The 23,359-nt window shown below is 49.0% G+C and overlaps 6 protein-coding genes across 6 annotated transcripts; 2 read left to right on the forward strand and 4 right to left on the reverse strand.

Moving 5' to 3' along the window:
• Positions 1–205: 205 nt before the first annotated feature.
• BROUX77_002586 (uncharacterized protein) lies at positions 206–1,246 on the reverse strand (the record flags this gene model as incomplete). The annotated part of the gene is made up of 1 exon (XM_073747142.1): positions 206–1,246. One exon carries the CDS (start codon positions 1,244–1,246, stop codon positions 206–208), a length of 1,041 nt encoding a protein of 346 aa, XP_073607668.1.
• Positions 1,247–2,083: 837 nt separating this feature from the next.
• Positions 2,084–5,278, reverse strand: BROUX77_002587 (uncharacterized protein; the record flags this gene model as incomplete). The annotated part of the gene is made up of 1 exon (XM_073747143.1): positions 2,084–5,278. One exon carries the CDS (start codon positions 5,276–5,278, stop codon positions 2,084–2,086), a length of 3,195 nt encoding a protein of 1,064 aa, XP_073607669.1.
• A 497-nt stretch (positions 5,279–5,775) lies between these two features.
• Positions 5,776–6,033, reverse strand: BROUX77_002588 (uncharacterized protein; the record flags this gene model as incomplete). Its single annotated transcript, XM_073747145.1, has 1 exon — positions 5,776–6,033. The coding sequence occupies one exon, from the start codon at positions 6,031–6,033 to the stop codon at positions 5,776–5,778; it is 258 nt and encodes an 85-aa protein (XP_073607670.1).
• An 893-nt stretch (positions 6,034–6,926) lies between these two features.
• On the forward strand, positions 6,927–8,093 carry BROUX77_002589 (uncharacterized protein; the record flags this gene model as incomplete). Its single annotated transcript, XM_073747146.1, has 1 exon — positions 6,927–8,093. The coding sequence occupies one exon, from the start codon at positions 6,927–6,929 to the stop codon at positions 8,091–8,093; it is 1,167 nt and encodes a 388-aa protein (XP_073607671.1).
• A 164-nt stretch (positions 8,094–8,257) lies between these two features.
• Positions 8,258–10,126, forward strand: BROUX77_002590 (uncharacterized protein; the record flags this gene model as incomplete). The annotated part of the gene is made up of 1 exon (XM_073747147.1): positions 8,258–10,126. The coding sequence occupies one exon, from the start codon at positions 8,258–8,260 to the stop codon at positions 10,124–10,126; it is 1,869 nt and encodes a 622-aa protein (XP_073607672.1).
• A 1,708-nt stretch (positions 10,127–11,834) lies between these two features.
• BROUX77_002591 (uncharacterized protein) lies at positions 11,835–15,425 on the reverse strand (the record flags this gene model as incomplete). Its single annotated transcript, XM_073747148.1, has 1 exon — positions 11,835–15,425. One exon carries the CDS (start codon positions 15,423–15,425, stop codon positions 11,835–11,837), a length of 3,591 nt encoding a protein of 1,196 aa, XP_073607673.1.
• Between the last annotated feature and the right edge of the window lie 7,934 nt (positions 15,426–23,359).

A 23,359-nucleotide genomic window follows, 5' to 3' on the forward strand; every position in this document is an offset into this window, starting at 1 on the left:
GTATCACTTCTTCGATAGTACCTTCTTCTTTAGTACTATATCTTTAATTATCACTTGTTTCTTGATAGCCTTCATTGCATCAGTACCTTCTGTCGTCTTCGTTACCTCAGTGTTCCTGTGATTGTTTATTCCCTTCCGTGTGTTATAAGATCAATTAGTTGAGTGTGCCTCTTTACCTCAAACCGACCATACGACCTAGAGAGTTCTATCCTCTCCTCCCGGCCGTATATCCGCGCAGGCCTGACTGTCCACCTCTGGAACCTATCATTGTCCTGAGTCGTTGGCTTTCTAGAACCCTAATGGTTTCCTTGGGCCCTATCCGTAATAGGCGGGCAGCAGGCGCACGAGTAGGCTGGGGGGCAACGCGACGGGTTCGTTCCCAGTCCATGGCGTCGGGATGGCGGTGGGCAGCGGGGGCGGACGGGTAATAACCGGAGCGGCGGCCAGAAGTCGACTCGGCATCGAGCTTACGCTGCCGCAGTTCCTCGGCAGCTAACACGACCCGGTCTAAGTACTCCGAGAAGACCCGGGGAGGGAACGAGTTCGCCACGTATTCCCGAATGGGCGTGTCGAGGCTGTCCTTCAGCCACCTAATCTTCTGTGAGTCCGCCGCGTCCAGAGCTTTGGCGCGGGTCAGCAGGTCCTCAAACTCCTGCAGATGGACCTCGATCCTTCTGCCTCTCTGCTTTAACCGCGAGAGCTGGTCTTGTGCCTTATCTACGGCAACTTTGTCCTCAAACGCTCCCTGCAGCTCTTGAAGGAACCGGTCGCAGGAAACGGGGCCGTCGTCTGTTAGTCGGGTCTTGATTGACCGCATGCGGCTGCGGGCCAAACCCTCGGCCTGGGCATAGATCGAGACGATGAAGTCTCGGTCGGCCACATGGCCACGCTCGCAGTGCCATATTTCCAGGACCTGGTCGAACCAGGCGTCAAATTCCTCGGGCTCGGTGGAACTCAGCGAGGGAATCTTGTAGCGCAGTTTTGCGCGACCATTCTCGTTACCAGCCGCTGAGGCGGCGGCGGCAGCAGCAGCGGTGGCGGTAGCAAGCGCTGCTTGGGAGGCTTGGGTTTGGGCGGCTGCCTGCTGGGCGGCTTCGCTCTGGTTCTCCAGCATAGCCAGCATCTTGGCAAACTTGCTCTCCAGCTTGGCGAACCGTTGAGCATATTTGTCCTCAGTGCTGTCGACACTGGGGACAGGGGAGCTTGCGTAAGCGGCCCGCATGTCGTCGGTGGTGCGGCCACTCATGTTGAGAGTTTGTGTAACAGTAAAAAATAATGTGTGATGAAGATTGATAACGGGTTTGGGGAAAATAAACGATAAGACTGTTGAGAACTGTAGGGGCAATGCAATCTGTAAAAGCTGTATCTGTACCTGTGGCTGTAAAGAACTGTAGAACTGTAGAACTGTAGGGCTGTAGCGAAAAAGAAGATCGCAATATGATGTAAGGGGCCAAGTCGTAAAAGGACGTAGAAGGGCAGAAACAGATATATTGCGATGGAGAGAAGAAGAAAGAACTAACTAAAACTAGGAGAGAGCAGCAGCTCTTTATACTGCCTGGGTAGAACAACTGAGGCCTACCTGATTGACCCAAACGTGGTGAGTCATCGGGCGTTCGGATCAAGGCCGGTTGGGCCACTTGTATTCGGACCGTCAGTAGTCGGGCCTTTGCGGACTCGGACCACCGACACTCGAACCACCGTTGCTCAAGCCACACCGGCTTCAACTCGGGCAATCAGGCAAAGCCTTGACCCGGGTCTCCCAGACCCTAACAGACCCTGTTAAGGTGTGATTACGCTAAGCTGGATCTTCACAGAAAGGGACACAGAGGGACAAAGATCTCGAATTGAAGAACAAAACTAAACTCTCTAAATGGTGTAGAAACAATGCGACTATTTATCCTGTTGGAAAGGGAGGCAACCGACGATCGGCGGCGACGACAACTAGTTCCTCTAGGAAGTGCCGTTAGTCTTGGTTCTGGTCTGGCATTAGTTTTGCCGTACCAGCGCCGGACTAGTCCTTCGAGGATACGCCGTTAGTGTTGGTGTCGGGCTTCCGTCGGTCCTTAAGGGTGCAACCCCAACATCAGCCTCTCTTCCTCCTTTTGCGCGTCGTTTTGGTTCCTTTTTGGCTGAGCCATAGTTTGTAGGCGTCGGTATCGACCAGAAGGTCGACTGGTTCCCAGCCAGGTCTGACGTAGCCTTTCCATTTGACTTTGACTTGCTTGACACCGTTAGAAGTGCGTTCGCCTAGGATCTTTTCGACCTCCCAGTATTCTTCACCATTGATGACTTCCATAGGTGCTGGTCGATCGTCGTGAGTCTTTTGGGAAGGGAAAGCGTCGTTGGCAGCTGAGCGAAGGCGATCGGCATGGTAGACGTCGTGAGCAGTTGTACCCGGTACTTCAAGACGATAAGTGTGAGGGGTAACTTGTTCCAACACTTTGCAGTATTGGTATTTTGCTCTAAGTTTCCTGCCGAGGCCTGAGCCTTGTTGTTCAGGGCGTAGGGTGAGCCAAACGTATGAGCCTGTAGGAAAATCTGGTGCAGGACGTCGGTGTTCATTCTCGCGTTGCTCCATCTCCGCTCGTGACAGAGAAAGGTTGGCGTGGGCCCATTTCTGGGCGTCTCTCAGGCGTTGGATGACCCTCTCAGCCTGTCCGAGTGGACCGTTATTGTCGGGTTCGACAGGCAATGGTGGTGCGGCGAAGACTCGTGGGTGGTAGCCGTGAGACAAGAAGAAAGGTGAAACATTAGTGGCAGAAGATGGGGTGGCATTGATGCTGAACTCGACCATGGGCAGTAGATTGAGCCAGGCGGGGCCTTCAGCGCTGAGTTTGGCAAGTTTGACTTTGATCTCAGCGTTCATCCTCTCTGCAGCTCCATTGGTAGCCGGATGGTAAGCTGTTGTGGTTAGCCTTTCGATCTCTAGGCGTTTGCAGAGGTGTCGCCAAGCTGCGTTGACAAATTCGCGGTCAGACAAAATAGATTTTGGCATGCCGTGGTGTCGGTAAAAGTGGTGGAAGAACATATCTGCAACAGATTCCATGTCGAGGGCGTCGGCGGGAATAAGGATGACGCCCTTGGATAGACGGTCTATAACAGTTAGGACGTGGGTGTAGGTGATGCCGCCTTTCTGTGCTGGTTCCAAAGGTCCGATAAAGTCGATGGCAATCTCGGCCCAAGGCTGGTCGGGAATTGGCAAGGCTTTGAGGGTGGTGTCCTTGTTGTCGCGACGAATGTTAGAACTACCACAAATTTGACAGTTGCGGCAGAAACGGCGGATATCTTCGACGTAGCGGGGCCAGAAAAACTCTCTAGACAGCTCGACTTGCATGACGTTCTTTCCGGGGTGCAGCATCATGGGCGAGTCATGAATGTTCTGTAGGATGGCGGTTCTCAATGGCTCGTTAGTAGGTACCCATAGTTTATTCCGAAATCGAATAGCGGATTTGGCGTCCAAAGAGCAGTCGGAAATGTTGACTCTCAACTTGTGTCTGATTGTTTCGGGCCACTGTGACAGTCCATCTGTCAACGCTTTATGGATAATGGCGTATTCATCATCGGCAGCACAGGCATCAGACCAGAGTTCCCGTAAGGCAGGCGGAAGTTCGGGGGTAGAAGGGGCTTCTGGCGTGTTGGTGGTTTGTGTCGAGAAAACTTTCAGGCCGTTACCGTCGTGGTGCAAGATAGTGGCTAGTCGGTCGTTGTAGCGCGCGTCATTCGTGTTGTCTGGGGTGTCGCGGCGAGAGAGAGCATCTGGGAGAGGGGAGAGTTTACCAGGACGGTGGACGATGGTGCAGTTGTATTCGCTCAAGGTCAGGTACCATCTAGCTTGGCGTTCGGACAAGTGCTGCAACTTGGTAAAATGCAGCAAGTTTTTATGATCTGAGACGATGGTAAACGTCTCCTTCAGGCCCTTGAGTTCGCCACGCCATTCCTTCAGGGCACAGACAACAGCCAACAGCTCTTTGTCGTGGATCGGGTAGTTGCATTCGGCGGCAGTCATTTTGCGGCTGAAATAAGCACAAGGCCTAGTTGATCTATCGGGCTGCGTCTGTAGAAGCGCTGCACCGAGACAGTAGCCAGACGCGTCTGTCTCAACAACAGTTGGCAGATCTGGATTGTGCGTGCAGAGGACAGGGGTCGAGGTGAATGCTTCTTTTAGAGCCTGGAAGGACTCTTCTTCCTTTTCGCCCCACTGGAAGGCCTGGTCTTTCTTTGTCAACTGTAGCAAGGGAGTCGCTAGAGTAGTGAAATTTCTGACAAAGGTGCGGTAGAAATTGCATAGACCGAGGAAGGCTCGAACGTCCCTGACCTTCTTGGGCGTTGGCCAGTCCGACACTGCAGAGACTTTGGTTGGGTCGGTTGAAATCTTGCCGGGCTCAAGGATGTATCCCAGGTACTTCACTTTCGATACCGCGAACTCACATTTATCAATGTCGATTGTCAGTTGGCCCTCCAGAACCTTTGCTAAAGCCAAGTTGACCTTCTCGTAGTGGTCCTCTAACGTGCCGTCGGTATAAATCAAGATGTCATCGACGTAGGCAGAGCACCACACATCCAAGTATGGGCGTAGCAGACTGTTCACAAAACTTTGGAACTCTGCAGGCGCGTTGGCCAGACCAAAAGGCATGACGTTCCACTCAAAAAGGCCTTGTCGCGTTCGAAAAGCGGTCTTCCACTCATCTCCCTCGGCGATTCTGATGTTATGAAACGCGGAAACAACGTCGAGTTTCGTAAACCACTTAGCTTTGGAAGCATTAGCTAGGGTCTCGCTGATGTTTGGGAGTGGGTACCGATTCTTTTTCATAGTCGCGTTTAGTGCACGATAATCTACACAGAAGCGGAGGCCGCCACCAGGCTTTTTCACGAATAGGATGGGAGCAGCAGCAGTGGACTGGCTGTGGCGAATGTAGCCTTTTTCCAGCAATGAAAGAAGCGTCTGGCGAAGAACCACGAGTTCTTCTCTGGTCATGCTATAAAGGGGGCCCCATGGAGCTTCTTCGTCGGGCACGGTCAACTCGATCCTATGATCCTGGCCAGGCCGGCGGGGAGGCATCTTTTTAGCAAATTGTGCGTCTGGATCAAACACCTTGACCTTGTCGTGCTCGATCCAAGCTGGGATCTTCTTTTTCCACTCTCTGGGGTTGGCTGGTACTCTATCTTTCTCCAAACGGGCCAAGGCTTTATTGATATCTTCGATTGAAGCTGCAAAAACCCGCAGCTTATCTCTCTTGGCGGCGCGGAAGAAGGTGCTCGCTCTGTTTATTCGTACCATGGTAGAGCGGAAGGTATGGTTTGTCGTCGCCTTTCCTCGAGCGACAATGCCGGATTTAAATCTAACTGTGTCGGCTTCACAGTCTATCCTTGCCCCTTGTTTCTTGAGCCATGGGTATCCGATCAGGATGTCTTCGGCTAATTTTGGTACTACCCACGCCACATGTTTTTCTATGTGGCCCGATATGTCAATTTTAAACACGGCTAATCGGTCAACCGTGACGGTACTCTTTGAATTAAATGGTACCAGCGTTCTGGGACGCGAACTGAAAAGCGTATCAAGTTTCCATTTCTTTACAAGGTCACTGCTGATCATAGAGGGGGAAGCGCTACCGGTGTTAATCAATGCAATCACGGGACAAGTGTTGTTGATCACTGCATCTAATTGAATTGATGTGTTGGTAATAGATCTATTCAACTCTTCCCATTCCTTCACAGCAGCCTTGTCGTCTTTGAAAACCTGCTTGGGCCTCTGACCACGACTTGGGGCAGAGGCGATCAGTTTCCCGAGTCCTCCTCGGCGGTCTCGTAATATTCTTCGCCCTCTTCTTCGAGTACAGGAGGAGGGAGGTTCGTGGCTGCGCGAACACTCTGTTGTACCGGGGGGCGGGCACGCTCGAATGGGCAGTTAGGGGACATGTGGCCACCAGCGCCACAACGGAGGCACAGTCCTCTGGCTCTTCGTGACTGGAGTTCTTCCTTGGAGACCCACTTGGCACGACGGGGGGCACTGTTATGGGTGGGCGCCCAGTCCATGGCATCAGGGGAGTGTTGTGCCGGGACTGTCATGAATAGCTATCCTGACACTGCTCATGCTAAGGGTTATGCATGAGACCTACCCCACTCTTCTTTTCCACAACGCCGAAGGTCGGCGACCTATGAAGATGCGCTTATGGCACAGGTTGGTCTGTGTAGATCGTGAGCTGATCAACGGATATGAGGTTGTCGTGGGATGTGCTGAGCACGGGTGCTCTGATAGACGTTGTTCTGCTGCTGCGGAGTTTTCTTGTTGCAATTGCCATTGCGTGCTTAGGTGGGGGTTGTTATCTGGTTCGATTGTTACGAACCTGTTACGTCTTGTTTACACGAGACTTATCTTTTGTTCGTAGTTAGATGTTGATTGTTTCTAGCTTGGGAAGACAGAGTTTTGTCAGGAGCGCCGACAACATAAATATCGTCGTCTCCTGCCCTGAGTTGATCAGGTTTACTCTTGTTCTCCAAGCTTAACAATCACATGCACTTGCTTACCTTCTTCTTCTTCTTTATACCATTCTGTTCTTGCTTTCTTTGCAGTTCAACCTTTCTTCTTCTTTGAAGTGTGTGATTGTTCCTCCTCCTTCCTCTTTGTGCCGCTCTATTCTCCGAATAGCCATCTAAGTTGTGTGTTGCCTCTTCATCTCAACCGACCATACGTCTTAGCACTCTGTCTAACTGACGTCTTCCTTCACAGGCCCGACTGTCCACCTCAGGAACCTATCATTGTCCCGAGTCGTTGGCTGTACCCGGAACCCTAATCCTTTCTTCGGGCCCTATCCGTAATATTTTGTTAAGCTTCATTTGAAGACCCGACGCTATTACAACTTTGGCTCTCTTTGGCACTTTTTTCTCTCCTCATTTATTTTTCCCTCTCTATTACGTTTCAACTCGCAATGGCCCTCACTCGCGAAATGATCGAGCATCTCAATACGTTCCTCCTGTCGATTCCTGACCGAACTCCTGAGAACTGGCATCTCGGTGCCCTTCCTAGGGAGTTCAGTGCTGAGATCAAAATGGCTATTGTGGCGGCTTACATGTCTGGTCTGCGCACCGACGATGGTGCCCCGCCCATCCCCGTTGGCTCTGTTCCTGATGCGGCTCAGGTTTACTGGGCTGCGTTCCAGGCTGGCGCTGAAGCCCGCTTCAACTCCCTTGAGTCTCTTCCCCGAGTCAAACGGGAAGAGGATGCCGATCCGTTGAAAGAGGCCGACAAGCATCTTGATGTCGTGCCCTATGATGGCAATCAGCAAGGCTTCCAGGCGTTCCAGAGGCAACTTGCGGTCAAATTTGCTGCTGCACCCAAGCACCACCGCACGGAGCAGCGCAAGCTGATGACTGCCTTCTCCTACCTTAGAGATGGCGCTCTGGATTGGGCCATGCCTCGGATGGACCCGGCCACTGGACACATGAACTTTGAAACGTACGACGATTTTATGAAATCGTTAGCTGAGGCTTTCGATGACCCTGACTGGCGCATGACTGCGACCCAGCAGATCTTCGACTTAAAGCAGACAGGTACTTGTACTGCCTATCACTCTGCTTTTACAACGCTGTTGAAGAAACTCGGTTGGGCCGACGCTGATTTCACCATTGCACTATTTCAGCGAGGCCTCAAGCCCCACATACAGGACGCTCTGGCTTGGAACACCTATCCTGCCCCTAAGGGAACGCTTGATCAGTTCGCTAATTTCTGCAACACGCTGGACAATACGATCAACAACCGAACCCGGGGAAACAACGGGAAAATCCAACCGCCTCCTGGTGTGGTCCCCTTTCAGCAAGATTCTCGTTCGAGAAATGCTGGCGCCCAAAAAGCTGTCCCCAACACCAAGCCAGCTAAGGGTACCTCTGCAGGTCCCGATGCCAACGGTCTACCCTTCCGTAAGACTGCTGACGGCAAAATGGCAAAGGGTGTTTGTTGGAAGTGTGGCGCAAAGGACCACATGCTAAAGGCTTGCCCCAAAAACAACCTTGCTCTTCGCGCAGCTACTGTCCCTTCTCCCTCCACTTCTACCCGGGCTCCCTCGACGGCCCCTGCGCCTGATGCGTCAAAAAACTAGAAGGGCTACCGACCCATTCCCCTCTGGTCCTGGCTAGCCCTGACGCTGCTGATGAGGGTCTCTTGAGAATCAGCACTTGTTCTCTTGATAATGCTATCGATTATGGTAACTCTCCCCCTCTGGTTATTCCTGTGACAGTGAATAATTCCATTGAGGCCTACGCTATGGTGGATTCGGGATCAACAACTTGTTTTGTGGATTCTGAATTTATAGCAAGGCATCAGATTCCTACTGTTCTCAAGGCCAGAGCCGAGTCGCTCCATGTTGTTGATGGTAGTGAAACTGCTGCGGGTAAAGTGACCCACCAAGTTCCTTTGTCCCTCTCTTTTCCTAATTATTCAGAAACTTTGGTTTTTCAAATCACGAAGCTTGGGGGCTACCACATCATCCTGGGGAAATGCTGGCTCGACGCCCATAACCCGGAAATTTCTTGGCCTTCCAATACGCTCAAGATATCGGTTACTTCTACCGCCGATGGCAATGCTGTGGCAGCTTCTGATTCTTCTTCTTCTTCTGAGGAGGATAAAGAGCTGTGTGCTCCTATTATTCCCCCTGAAAATTTTATTGGTACCATGTCTTTGGTAGACGAGGTAAAAATCGCGCTATCCACGGACAAGTGGGCTCTTGATGTTATTTCTGCTCTTCGAGGCCAGTCGACCAAACCTCCAGATGTGGACCTCAGTGTCTGCAGGCTTGACAATGACGGTCTTTTGTTTGTCAACGACCTTCTATATTTGCCGAACGAGGATCTACGAGTTCGTGCATTGAAGAATTGTCATGATATTATGCCTAGCGGACACCCTGGACAAAAGAACACTTTTGAACTTCTTGTTCGGGAATACTGGTGGCCCGGGATGCGTCGTGATGTCATCCGGTACATCCGAAATTGTGAGGTCTGCCAACGGATCAAGTCCGCGCGACATAGTCCCTACGGTCTACTGAAACCTCTGACCATTCCGCAAGCTCGGTGGACATCTGTGTCCCTTGATTTTATCACCGGCTTGCCGGTCTCCAATTCTTTTGACATGATTCTCGTTGTCGTCGATAGGCTTAGCAAAATGGCTCACTTTATACCTTGCGATTCCTCGCTGGATGCTGCAGGTTTTGCTAAGCTCTATTTGTCAGCAGTGTATAGGCTCCACGGTCTGCCATTGGACATTGTGTCCGACAGGGGTAGTCTGTTTACGTCGGCTTTTTCCAAGGCTTTAGCCAAACTGTTGGGCATAAAGCAAAATCTGAGTACTGCGTTCCACCCTCAGACCGATGGTCAGACTGAGCGTGTGAACTCTATTTTGGAGCAATACCTGCGGGGTTACACCAACTATAGACAGGACAATTGGGCTGATCTTTTGCCCTTGGCGGAGTTCTCTTACAATGACTCCGAGTCCAGTTCTACTATGCTGACGCCCTTCTTTGCGAACCACGGGTTTCACCCCAGAAGTGGGCGTGAGTCGCTCCCAGTCTCTGTGGAAAAAGGCCCGTTGCGGAACTTTGTTAAAGAGCTTGACAACATTTGTCAGTTTTTAAAGACTGAAATTACGTGGAGCCGTGAGCGGATGACCGAGTACGCGAATCGACACAAATCTTCCGCCCCTCTCCTTCGAGAAGGGGACTTAGTGTGGCTTTTGAGTAGAAATATTCGAACTACTCGTCCTTCAAAGAAGTTGGACTTCAAGAAGCTTGGCCCATTTAAGATTCTACGGAAGGTGTCTTCGCATGCCTACGAGTTGGCACTCCCTGCCACTATGAAGGTTCATCCCGTCTTCCACGTTTGTCTGCTGGAACCATGTGCGTCGGATCCTCTTCCTGGCCAGAAAAACCCTCCTCCTCCTCCCGTCATAGTAGATGGCGAGGAAGAATTTGTGGTCAAGGAAATTATAGGCGTGTCTTCGCGTGGCCCTCTGCAATATCAAGTAGTTTGGGAGGGCTATGAACATGATGGACCCTCCTGGGAACCTCTGGACCATTTAGCCAATGCACCTGAGAAGGTTGCAGAATTCTACAAGAGGATGCCTAACGCCAGACGATCTTAGTACTGCTGTGGAAATCAGTCATAAAAAGGGGGGCTACTGTCATGAATAGCTATCCTGACACTGCTCATGCTAAGGGTTATGCATGAGACCTACCCCACTCTTCTTTTCCACAACGCCGAAGGTCGGCGACTGTCATGAATAGCTATCCTGACACTGCTCATGCTAAGGGTTATGCATGAGACCTACCCCACTCTTCTTTTCCACAACGCCGAAGGTCGGCGACCTATGAAGATGCGCTTATGGCACAGGTTGGTCTGTGTAGATCGTGAGTTGATCAACGGATATGAGGTTGTCGTGGGATGTGCTGAGCACGGGTGCTCTGATAGACGTTGTTCTGCTGCTGCGGAGTTTTCTTGTTGCAATTGCCATTGCGTGCTTAGGTGGGGGTTGTTATCTGGTTCGATTGTTATGAACCTGTTACGTCTTGTTTACACGAGACTTATCTTTTGTTCGTAGTTAGATGTTGATTGTTTCTAGCTTGGGAAGACAGAGTTTTGTCAGGAGCGCCGACAACATAAATATCGTCGTCTCCTGCCCTGAGTTGATCAGGTTTACTCTTGTTCTCCAAGCTTAACAATCACATGCACTTGCTTACCTTCTTCTTCTTCTTTATACCATTCTGTTCTTGCTTTCTTTGCAGTTCAACCTTTCTTCTTCTTTGAAGTGTGTGATTGTTCCTCCTCCTTCCTCTTTGTACCGCTCTATTCTCAGAATAGCCATCTAAGTTGTGTGTTGCCTCTTCATCTCAACCGACCATACGTCTTAGCACTCTGTCTAACTGACGTCTTCCTCCACAGGCCCGACTGTCCACCTCAGGAACCTATCATTGTCCCGAGTCGTTGGCTGTACCCGGAACCCTAATCCTTTCTTCGGGCCCTATCCGTAATAGCTTACCACCCACAGACCAACGGGGTATTACGGATAGGGCCCGAAGAAAGGATTAGGGTTCCGGGTACAGCCAACGACTCGGGACAATGATAGGTTCCTGAGGTGGACAGTCGGGCCTGTGGAGGAAGACGTCAGTTAGACAGAGTGCTAAGACGTATGGTCGGTTGAGATGAAGAGGCAACACACAACTTAGATGGCTATTCTGAGAATAGAGCGGCACAAAGAGGAAGGAGGAGGAACAATCACACACTTCAAAGAAGAAGAAAGGTTGAACTGCAAAGAAAGCAAGAACAGAATGGTATAAAGAAGAAGAAGAAGGTAAGCAAGTGCATGTGATTGTTAAGCTTGGAGAACAAGAGTAAACCTGATCAACTCAGGGCAGGAGACGACGATATTTATGTTGTCGGCGCTCCTGACAAAACTCTGTCTTCCCAAGCTAGAAACAATCAACATCTAACTACGAACAAAAGATAAGTCTCGTGTAAACAAGACGTAACAGGTTCGTAACAATCGAACCAGATAACAACCCCCACCTAAGCACGCAATGGCAATTGCAACAAGAAAACTCCGCAGCAGCAGAACAACGTCTATCAGAGCACCCGTGCTCAGCACATCCCACGACAACCTCATATCCGTTGATCAACTCACGATCTACACAGACCAACCTGTGCCATAAGCGCATCTTCATAGGTCGCCGACCTTCGGCGTTGTGGAAAAGAAGAGTGGGGTAGGTCTCATGCATAACCCTTAGCATGAGCAGTGTCAGGATAGCTATTCATGACAGTAGCCCCCCTTTTTATGACTGATTTCCACAGCAGTACTAAGATCGTCTGGCGTTAGGCATCCTCTTGTAGAATTCTGCAACCTTCTCAGGTGCATTGGCTAAATGGTCCAGAGGTTCCCAGGAGGGTCCATCATGTTCATAGCCCTCCCAAACTACTTGATATTGCAGAGGGCCACGCGAAGACACGCCTATAATTTCCTTGACCACAAATTCTTCCTCGCCATCTACTATGACGGGAGGAGGAGGAGGGTTTTTCTGGCCAGGAAGAGGATCCGACGCACATGGTTCCAGCAGACAAACGTGGAAGACGGGATGAACCTTCATAGTGGCAGGGAGTGCCAACTCGTAGGCATGCGAAGACACCTTCCGTAGAATCTTAAATGGGCCAAGCTTCTTGAAGTCCAACTTCTTTGAAGGACGAGTAGTTCGAATATTTCTACTCAAAAGCCACACTAAGTCCCCTTCTCGAAGGAGAGGGGCGGAAGATTTGTGTCGATTCGCGTACTCGGTCATCCGCTCACGGCTCCACGTAATTTCAGTCTTTAAAAACTGACAAATGTTGTCAAGCTCTTTAACAAAGTTCCGCAACGGGCCTTTTTCCACAGAGACTGGGAGCGACTCACGCCCACTTCTGGGGTGAAACCCGTGGTTCGCAAAGAAGGGCGTCAGCATAGTAGAACTGGACTCGGAGTCATTGTAAGAGAACTCCGCCAAGGGCAAAAGATCAGCCCAATTGTCCTGTCTATAGTTGGTGTAACCCCGCAGGTATTGCTCCAAAATAGAGTTCACACGCTCAGTCTGACCATCGGTCTGAGGGTGGAACGCAGTACTCAGATTTTGCTTTATGCCCAACAGTTTGGCTAAAGCCTTGGAAAAAGCCGACGTAAACAGACTACCCCTGTCGGACACAATGTCCAATGGCAGACCGTGGAGCCTATACACTGCTGACAAATAGAGCTTAGCAAAACCTGCAGCATCCAGCGAGGAATCGCAAGGTATAAAGTGAGCCATTTTGCTAAGCCTATCGACGACAACGAGAATCATGTCAAAAGAATTGGAGACCGGCAAGCCGGTGATAAAATCAAGGGACACAGATGTCCACCGAGCTTGCGGAATGGTCAGAGGTTTCAGTAGACCGTAGGGACTATGTCGCGCGGACTTGATCCGTTGGCAGACCTCACAATTTCGGATGTACCGGATGACATCACGACGCATCCCGGGCCACCAGTATTCCCGAACAAGAAGTTCAAAAGTGTTCTTTTGTCCAGGGTGTCCGCTAGGCATAATATCATGACAATTCTTCAATGCACGAACTCGTAGATCCTCGTTCGGCAAATATAGAAGGTCGTTGACAAACAAAAGACCGTCATTGTCAAGCCTGCAGACACTGAGGTCCACATCTGGAGGTTTGGTCGACTGGCCTCGAAGAGCAGAAATAACATCAAGAGCCCACTTGTCCGTGGATAGCGCGATTTTTACCTCGTCTACCAAAGACATGGTACCAATAAAATTTTCAGGGGGAATAATAGGAGCACACAGCTCTTTATCCTCCTCAGAAGAAGAAGAAACGAGGTCTTCGTAGCGTCTGGTCAGGGCATCAGCTCTAGAATTCAAGGAGCCAGGCCTATAAGTGATGACATAACGGTACTCGCTCAGTTCCATAGCCCACCTCGCTTGCCGTCTGTTCATGGCCGGAATTTGCTTAAGAACGGCTAAATTCCGATGGTCCGTCAATACCAGAACAGGTTTTTCCAGACTTTCAACCATGAATCGCCACGACTTTAGAGACTCCACAATGGCTAACAACTCCTTGTCACCTACGCCGTAGTTACACTGGGCAGGATTCATTTTTTGAGAGAAATAGGCCACGGGGTGTAGTAGAAGCCCCTTGTCAGTCGGGTGGTATTGAGACATGACGGCAGATATTACACGGTCAGACGCGTCTGTTTCAATAACAGTGTCCAACAGGTAATCAAAGTGCTTGAGGATAGGTTCAGAGCAGAAAAGGTCCTTCAGGGTGTGAAATGCTGCCTCACATTCAGAGGACCAGACAAAAGATTGCGTCTTTTTAGTCAACTCGAAGAGAGGTGTGCAGATTCTAGAGAAGTCACGGATGAACCTCCTATAGAAATTGGCAAAACCCAAAAAGGACTGGACTCCCTTAACAGTTCGGGGAGCCTCCCACTCACGGACAGCCGCAACTTTAGCGGGGTCCATCTTCAGAGCATCGGCTGAAATAACAAAGCCAACAAAGGTAGTTTCAGTCTTGTCGAATTCGCATTTTTCACCCTTGACAAACAGACTGGCCTGCGCTAATTTTAGCAGGACTTTGCGCACATGAACATCATGTTCCTCTTGGTTCAGAGAGAACACCAGGATATCATCCAAGTAACAGACACAGAATATGTCCAAATACTCCGACAAGACCTCGCTGACATATTTCTGACACGTGGCAGGAGCATTGGTGAGCCCAAACGGCATCACATTGTACTCAAAAATGCCATATCGAGTTCTGAAAGCTGTCTTGTATTCATCACCTTTCTTGATGCGAATCAAGTGGTACGCAGCTCTCAGATCCAGCTTTGTAAAAATGTTTCCCGTAGCCGCCGTGCGCAGTGATTCATTGATCCGAGGCAGAGGAGTTACGTCTTTGATGGTGATATCATTGACGGCTCGGAAATCAACACAGAATCGTAAACTGCCTGGCTTCCTAGCAAAAAGAATCGGGGAAGCCAGCGGCGAAGAGGAAGAGGAAATAAAGCCTTTAGCAAGCATGCCATCTAGATATTTTTTGACAGCCTGCAACTCGAGTGGAGTCATATCGTACAGCGGGGCCTTGGGGTATTTCGCATCGGGAACGAAGTTAATCGCATGATCAATGTCCCGGTGAGGTGGTAGTTGATCAGCACCTTCTCGAGAGAACAGAGGAAGTAGGTCATGGTATTTCTTCGGGATGCGTTCAAGGAGCCGTGCATGCTCTTGTTCCGGAGTTAGGTCCTCCTGATTGAGATAATCCAGGACTTCCTGAGCGGTGACACGATAAATCTGTAGTTTCTCAGCTTTGGCAAAGCGATGCAAAGCCTGAGACGACACCGTCACACAGGAACAAGACACAGCTGACGATTGTGCAATAAAAGAAGGAAGGGGTGAAGTGGCTGAAGCAGGAGCAGATCCCTCAATCTGACTGCCAGCGGTAGAAGCAATATTTTTGTCGTTTTTTGTATAAGAAAAATCAAACGAAGCGCCAGAATCAGTAGAAGCAGTCGAAACAGAAGAAGAAGAAGAAGAAGAATCAGAAGCTGCCACAGCATTGCCATCGGCGGTAGAAGTAACCGATATCTTGAGCGTATTGGAAGGCCAAGAAATTTCCGGGTTATGGGCGTCGAGCCAGCATTTCCCCAGGATGATGTGGTAGCCCCCAAGCTTCGTGATTTGAAAAACCAAAGTTTCTGAATAATTAGGAAAAGAGAGGGACAAAGGAACTTGGTGGGTCACTTTACCCGCAGCAGTTTCACTACCATCAACAACATGGAGCGACTCGGCTCTGGCCTTGAGAACAGTAGGAATCTGATGCCTTGCTATAAATTCAGAATCCACAAAACAAGTTGTTGATCCCGAATCCACCATAGCGTAGGCCTCAATGGAATTATTCACTGTCACAGGAATAACCAGAGGGGGAGAGTTACCATAATCGATAGCATTATCAAGAGAACAAGTGCTGATTCTCAAGAGACCCTCATCAGCAGCGTCAGGGCTAGCCAGGACCAGAGGGGAATGGGTCGGTAGCCCTTCTAGTTTTTTGACGCATCAGGCGCAGGGGCCGTCGAGGGAGCCCGGGTAGAAGTGGAGGGAGAAGGGACAGTAGCTGCGCGAAGAGCAAGGTTGTTTTTGGGGCAAGCCTTTAGCATGTGGTCCTTTGCGCCACACTTCCAACAAACACCCTTTGCCATTTTGCCGTCAGCAGTCTTACGGAAGGGTAGACCGTTGGCATCGGGACCTGCAGAGGTACCCTTAGCTGGCTTGGTGTTGGGGACAGCTTTTTGGGCGCCAGCATTTCTCGAACGAGAATCTTGCTGAAAGGGGACCACACCAGGAGGCGGTTGGATTTTCCCGTTGTTTCCCCGGGTTCGGTTGTTGATCGTATTGTCCAGCGTGTTGCAGAAATTAGCGAACTGATCAAGCGTTCCCTTAGGGGCAGGATAGGTGTTCCAAGCCAGAGCGTCCTGTATGTGGGTGTCATGAATAGCCATTCTTGCCATTGCCATTGCATAGGGTTATGCCTGGCACCTTACCCCGCTTCCGTTGTGTCACGCTAATGTTCCAAGGACGTATGATGATACGGTTATACCACTTGGTGGTCTGTGTAACCTTGAGGTGTCACTCCGGTTTATCTACTCGGGTGTGGCCGGCTTGCACACTATAGATCATCGCTATTAGGTAACTCGGTACTCTGCAGTTGATGCAGCTTATTCTGAGTTGACTGCTATTCTCGTTCCTTTTGTGTCAACAGCGTTTGAGCGTGGGGCCCACACCTGTTAGGCCGATATCGCTGTAACGCGACATATCGTTGCCTGGGTGTCTTGAGGGATTTTCAGTTCTGCTGCTGCCGTGTTGGTTTATCTCGTGAACTAACATCCGGTTTGATAGTAGCGTCTGGTAACGTTGAGTTACGTATGTCCCCACTTTCGGTTATCTGTGATTTGGTTCTAGCTTGGGAAGATCTCTGTTGTCAGAATCTGCAACGCCTTAAATAGCGTTGCCTTCTGCCCTGTGTGATCAGGTTAACTCTTGCTCCCCAAGCTTAACAATCACATACACCCCTTTTGCCATTCTTCTTTGTATACTAGTTTATAGTATCACTTCTTCGATAGTACCTTCTTCTTTAGTACTATATCTTTAATTATCACTTGTTTCTTGATAGCCTTCATTGCATCAGTACCTTCTGTCGTCTTCGTTACCTCAGTGTTCCTGTGATTGTTTATTCCCTTCCGTGTGTTATAAGATCAATTAGTTGAGTGTGCCTCTTTACCTCAAACCGACCATACGACCTAGAGAGTTCTATCCTCTCCTCCCGGCCGTATATCCGCGCAGGCCTGACTGTCCACCTCTGGAACCTATCATTGTCCTGAGTCGTTGGCTTTCTAGAACCCTAATGATTTCCTTGGGCCCTATCCGTAATATTTTGTTAAGCTTCATTTAAAGACTCACACATTCTTCCAACTCTTTGTTATTCTTTAGCACACCTTATTCTTCTTTTCGTTCCGGCTCTCGACTACGGCCGATATCCCGTCTTCCTATGATCATACTAGCGCTGCTGTTGTTACACAACCTTCTTCGTCCGCTAGTCATAACTCGGCTCTTTCTGGTTCTTAGTTGATTCCATTTCTCAATCTACTTCTCTTCTTCTGTGGACAGTCAGTTGATGGCACTGTCTCTGTCCCAGCTCCTTTAATTTCGTTGAAGCACTTTGTTCCTCTAGGCTAATGTCGTCTCAAGCTTTGCGTTCCACTGCAAGCAATGAGAACCGGCGGGCTCACCGCACTACCGCTGAGCAGGTTCTCGATCCTGTTGATCAGGATGACCTACGGCTAGAACAAGTGCACAAGCGATATCCCGAATGCAGTTCGGACAGTTATTATGATTTGCGTCCGGTGTTCTTGCGGGATGGTGTACCTTCAACCACCTCTTGTCAAGACGCAGGTCATGCTGTTAATCTTGTCTCGACTGCCGAACATATCAATACTCTTCCGTCTGATGATGCACATCTAAATTTGCAACTTGTCAAGCAAAACCTGGATGGCATGCTCACACGTGGCTTCATTGCCCCTACTTCTTCAGTGTTGGCTTCTCCGATTCTTTGTCCTCGGGAACCAGGCAGTGTACGATCTTCTGTTGATTTACGGGCGGTCAACTACCTTATTTTATAAGCTGTTCATTTGGTCCCGCATCAACCAGTCGTTACAACTTGCCACATCTGAACGGGGGTTTCCAGAAAGCCATGTCTACCAGCTATGCACCTTTTGGCTTGCAGCAATGATGTTGCCAACTCCCAGATTACTTTGAGTTACAACATGGTACCTGAGTGTATAAAGTGTTGTTGTTGAGTTTACTCACACACCTGCCATTGTGCCAAAGCATGTTATTGAGTTCTTGTGGGATTTCTTGGACAGTTTATGTCTGTTTTTAGACCTCTGTGTCTGTATTTCTTGGCCTTTGTCTTGCCTAATTGTTTTGACTCCTGTTGGGTCTATTTATATGATATCAGCAGCTAGTGTCTGTTCTTTGCTGAGCTCGTTGGTTCTACGAACAGCTCGTGTCTGTTCTTTGGGTTGACACCTCTTAATGCCTCTTCCTTGTGACACCGTGTGTCCATCGGCGACTGCTTTTTTTGTGTCTCTTCTTTGACCACTATGGTGCTTGCGTTTGACCCCTGCTGGGTTATAATTGCCGACAGCTCGTGTCTGTCCGGGTATTGATAGTTTATATCTACTCGCTTTGCTGACAGCCCGTGTCTGTCTGGGTATTGACAGTTGCTGTCTACTCGCTTTGTTAACAGCTCGCTTCTGTCCCACTTCTTGACAGTTATGTCTAGTCTTCGTGCCACAGTTGTGTCTAATGCGTTAGGCCACTGTTCGGACTATTTTCTTTCGGCTGTTGTTGTGTCTACTTACGACCACTATACGTCTACTTCTTGTGACATGTTCTGTGTCCTCTACTTTGGACAGCTCTCTTGCCTGTTACTTTCTTCGACTCTGTTACGTCTACTTGCGACTACTCTATGTCTCCTTTCTTCGACCTCTTTGTGTCTTCACTTGGGCCTACTCTCTGCCTCTCTCTTTTGGACAATATCTTGTTGTTTTTCTTCTCGTTAAAAGAAACACGATGTCCCTCTTCGAAGTCCTGCCTATGGTGGTGCAGGCCAGTCTTGTATCTTGTGCTGAAATACTGCCAAGTTTGACAAGCTGACTTTACCAATTTCTTGTTTTCCCCTTTCACCAATACTCTTTACGGATCCTGCACGTCTTTGTTTCCATGCTGTCTGTTGTCATATACCAATTACCCGATCGATGATGAGTCCCCATTACACATGTTAGTCTATTCTCCCACAACCGGAATCGTGTTCGTTTACATCCATCGAACCATGTCCCAGGGGGTTCTTAGCTATTGTGGAGGCGATTATGTCGCGGCGATTGATGATTGTGCCAACTGAGTAGCCACTCTGGTGTACACTTGTTACCAGAACTTGGTAGTTCTCAGGGGACCTTCTGCATCTTGCAGGCAACAGATTTATGGGCTATGGAACTGAGCGATTGTTGTTTGTTATAACCTACAGGCCTGGCTCTTACTTCTATGACCAATGCCATAACTAGGGAGGACAACAAGGTTGAAAAACCTTTGCCTTTGCGGGTACTGAGCTGCGTTCTCAACTTATTCCCACTTAAGATCCTTGGTGCTGCCCCTCGGTTGATGAGGTTGCCTTTCGTTATTCCCATTCTTTTTTACCTTCCTCTTGTCTGTGGACACGAGGCCCTTACGAAGTTGTCGTTGCACTTCAAGGCCTTGTTTTATGTTGATCAGATGTACAAGCTTTCATGCTAGGGATTCCGTTGATCCCCTATACGTCACGATGTTGTTGGTGCATCGAGATCTACAATTCTTGCCTGCGGAGTCATGCTGTGTCTAGACCCGTATGGTTGGCTTATTCCTTCTGTTCCGATTCTGCAAAGCCCGGTGGACTTCCGTGTCCCTAGATGCCCGGCTTCCTTTTGCGAATTCTCCGACTTGATTCTAGTCTAGGATGTGGCGATCTTAGTACTGCTGTGGAAATCAGTCATTTAAAAGGAGCATACTGTCATGAATAGCCATTCTTGCCATTGCCATTGCATAGGGTTATGCCTGGCACCTTACCCCGCTTCCGTTGTGTCACGCTAATGTTCCAAGGACGTATGATGATACGGTTATACCACTTGGTGGTCTGTGTAACCTTGAGGTGTCACTCCGGTTTATCTACTCGGGTGTGGCCGGCTTGCACACTATAGATCATCGCTATTAGGTAACTCGGTACTCTGCAGTTGATGCAGCTTATTCTGAGTTGACTGCTATTCTCGTTCCTTTTGTGTCAACAGCGTTTGAGCGTGGGGCCCACACCTGTTAGGCCGATATCGCTGTAACGCGACATATCGTTGCCTGGGTGTCTTGAGGGATTTTCAGTTCTGCTGCTGCCGTGTTGGTTTATCTCGTGAACTAACATCCGGTTTGATAGTAGCGTCTGGTAACGTTGAGTTACGTATGTCCCCACTTTCGGTTATCTGTGATTTGGTTCTAGCTTGGGAAGATCTCTGTTGTCAGAATCTGCAACGCCTTAAATAGCGTTGCCTTCTGCCCTGTGTGATCAGGTTAACTCTTGCTCCCCAAGCTTAACAATCACATACACCCCTTTTGCCATTCTTCTTTGTATACTAGTTTATAGTATCACTTCTTCGATAGTACCTTCTTCTTTAGTACTATATCTTTAATTATCACTTGTTTCTTGATAGCCTTCATTGCATCAGTACCTTCTGTCGTCTTCGTTACCTCAGTGTTCCTGTGATTGTTTATTCCCTTCCGTGTGTTATAAGATCAATTAGTTGAGTGTGCCTCTTTACCTCAAACCGACCATACGACCTAGAGAGTTCTATCCTCTCCTCCCGGCCGTATATCCGCGCAGGCCTGACTGTCCACCTCTGGAACCTATCATTGTCCTGAGTCGTTGGCTTTCTAGAACCCTAATGGTTTCCTTGGGCCCTATCCGTAATATTTTGTTAAGCTTCATTTAAAGACTCACACATTCTTCCAACTCTTTGTTATTCTTTAGCACACCTTATTCTTCTTTTCGTTCCGGCTCTCGACTACGGCCGATATCCCGTCTTCCTATGATCATACTAGCGCTGCTGTTGTTACACAACCTTCTTCGTCCGCTAGTCATAACTCGGCTCTTTCTGGTTCTTAGTTGATTCCATTTCTCAATCTACTTCTCTTCTTCTGTGGACAGTCAGTTGATGGCACTGTCTCTGTCCCAGCTCCTTTAATTTCGTTGAAGCACTTTGTTCCTCTAGGCTAATGTCGTCTCAAGCTTTGCGTTCCACTGCAAGCAATGAGAACCGGCGGGCTCACCGCACTACCGCTGAGCAGGTTCTCGATCCTGTTGATCAGGATGACCTACGGCTAGAACAAGTGCACAAGCGATATCCCGAATGCAGTTCGGACAGTTATTATGATTTGCGTCCGGTGTTCTTGCGGGATGGTGTACCTTCAACCACCTCTTGTCAAGACGCAGGTCATGCTGTTAATCTTGTCTCGACTGCCGAACATATCAATACTCTTCCGTCTGATGATGCACATCTAAATTTGCAACTTGTCAAGCAAAACCTGGATGGCATGCTCACACGTGGCTTCATTGCCCCTACTTCTTCAGTGTTGGCTTCTCCGATTCTTTGTCCTCGGGAACCAGGCAGTGTACGATCTTCTGTTGATTTACGGGCGGTCAACTACCTTATTTTATAAGCTGTTCATTTGGTCCCGCATCAACCAGTCGTTACAACTTGCCACATCTGAACGGGGGTTTCCAGAAAGCCATGTCTACCAGCTATGCACCTTTTGGCTTGCAGCAATGATGTTGCCAACTCCCAGATTACTTTGAGTTACAACATGGTACCTGAGTGTATAAAGTGTTGTTGTTGAGTTTACTCACACACCTGCCATTGTGCCAAAGCATGTTATTGAGTTCTTGTGGGATTTCTTGGACAGTTTATGTCTGTTTTTAGACCTCTGTGTCTGTATTTCTTGGCCTTTGTCTTGCCTAATTGTTTTGACTCCTGTTGGGTCTATTTATATGATATCAGCAGCTAGTGTCTGTTCTTTGCTGAGCTCGTTGGTTCTACGAACAGCTCGTGTCTGTTCTTTGGGTTGACACCTCTTAATGCCTCTTCCTTGTGACACCGTGTGTCCATCGGCGACTGCTTTTTTTGTGTCTCTTCTTTGACCACTATGGTGCTTGCGTTTGACCCCTGCTGGGTTATAATTGCCGACAGCTCGTGTCTGTCCGGGTATTGATAGTTTATATCTACTCGCTTTGCTGACAGCCCGTGTCTGTCTGGGTATTGACAGTTGCTGTCTACTCGCTTTGTTAACAGCTCGCTTCTGTCCCACTTCTTGACAGTTATGTCTAGTCTTCGTGCCACAGTTGTGTCTAATGCGTTAGGCCACTGTTCGGACTATTTTCTTTCGGCTGTTGTTGTGTCTACTTACGACCACTATACGTCTACTTCTTGTGACATGTTCTGTGTCCTCTACTTTGGACAGCTCTCTTGCCTGTTACTTTCTTCGACTCTGTTACGTCTACTTGCGACTACTCTATGTCTCCTTTCTTCGACCTCTTTGTGTCTTCACTTGGGCCTACTCTCTGCCTCTCTCTTTTGGACAATATCTTGTTGTTTTTCTTCTCGTTAAAAGAAACACGATGTCCCTCTTCGAAGTCCTGCCTATGGTGGTGCAGGCCAGTCTTGTATCTTGTGCTGAAATACTGCCAAGTTTGACAAGCTGACTTTACCAATTTCTTGTTTTCCCCTTTCACCAATACTCTTTACGGATCCTGCACGTCTTTGTTTCCATGCTGTCTGTTGTCATATACCAATTACCCGATCGATGATGAGTCCCCATTACACATGTTAGTCTATTCTCCCACAACCGGAATCGTGTTCGTTTACATCCATCGAACCATGTCCCAGGGGGTTCTTAGCTATTGTGGAGGCGATTATGTCGCGGCGATTGATGATTGTGCCAACTGAGTAGCCACTCTGGTGTACACTTGTTACCAGAACTTGGTAGTTCTCAGGGGACCTTCTGCATCTTGCAGGCAACAGATTTATGGGCTATGGAACTGAGCGATTGTTGTTTGTTATAACCTACAGGCCTGGCTCTTACTTCTATGACCAATGCCATAACTAGGGAGGACAACAAGGTTGAAAAACCTTTGCCTTTGCGGGTACTGAGCTGCGTTCTCAACTTATTCCCACTTAAGATCCTTGGTGCTGCCCCTCGGTTGATGAGGTTGCCTTTCGTTATTCCCATTCTTTTTTACCTTCCTCTTGTCTGTGGACACGAGGCCCTTACGAAGTTGTCGTTGCACTTCAAGGCCTTGTTTTATGTTGATCAGATGTACAAGCTTTCATGCTAGGGATTCCGTTGATCCCCTATACGTCACGATGTTGTTGGTGCATCGAGATCTACAATTCTTGCCTGCGGAGTCATGCTGTGTCTAGACCCGTATGGTTGGCTTATTCCTTCTGTTCCGATTCTGCAAAGCCCGGTGGACTTCCGTGTCCCTAGATGCCCGGCTTCCTTTTGCGAATTCTCCGACTTGATTCTAGTCTAGGATGTGGCGATCTTAGTACTGCTGTGGAAATCAGTCATTTAAAAGGAGCATACTGTCATGAATAGCCATTCTTGCCATTGCCATTGCATAGGGTTATGCCTGGCACCTTACCCCGCTTCCGTTGTGTCACGCTAATGTTCCAAGGACG

This window comes from Berkeleyomyces rouxiae (assembly GCF_048999995.1).
Source record: "Berkeleyomyces rouxiae strain 22BRR77 chromosome Unknown BrBRR77_ptg000002l, whole genome shotgun sequence".
NCBI lineage: Eukaryota > Fungi > Ascomycota > Sordariomycetes > Microascales > Ceratocystidaceae > Berkeleyomyces > Berkeleyomyces rouxiae.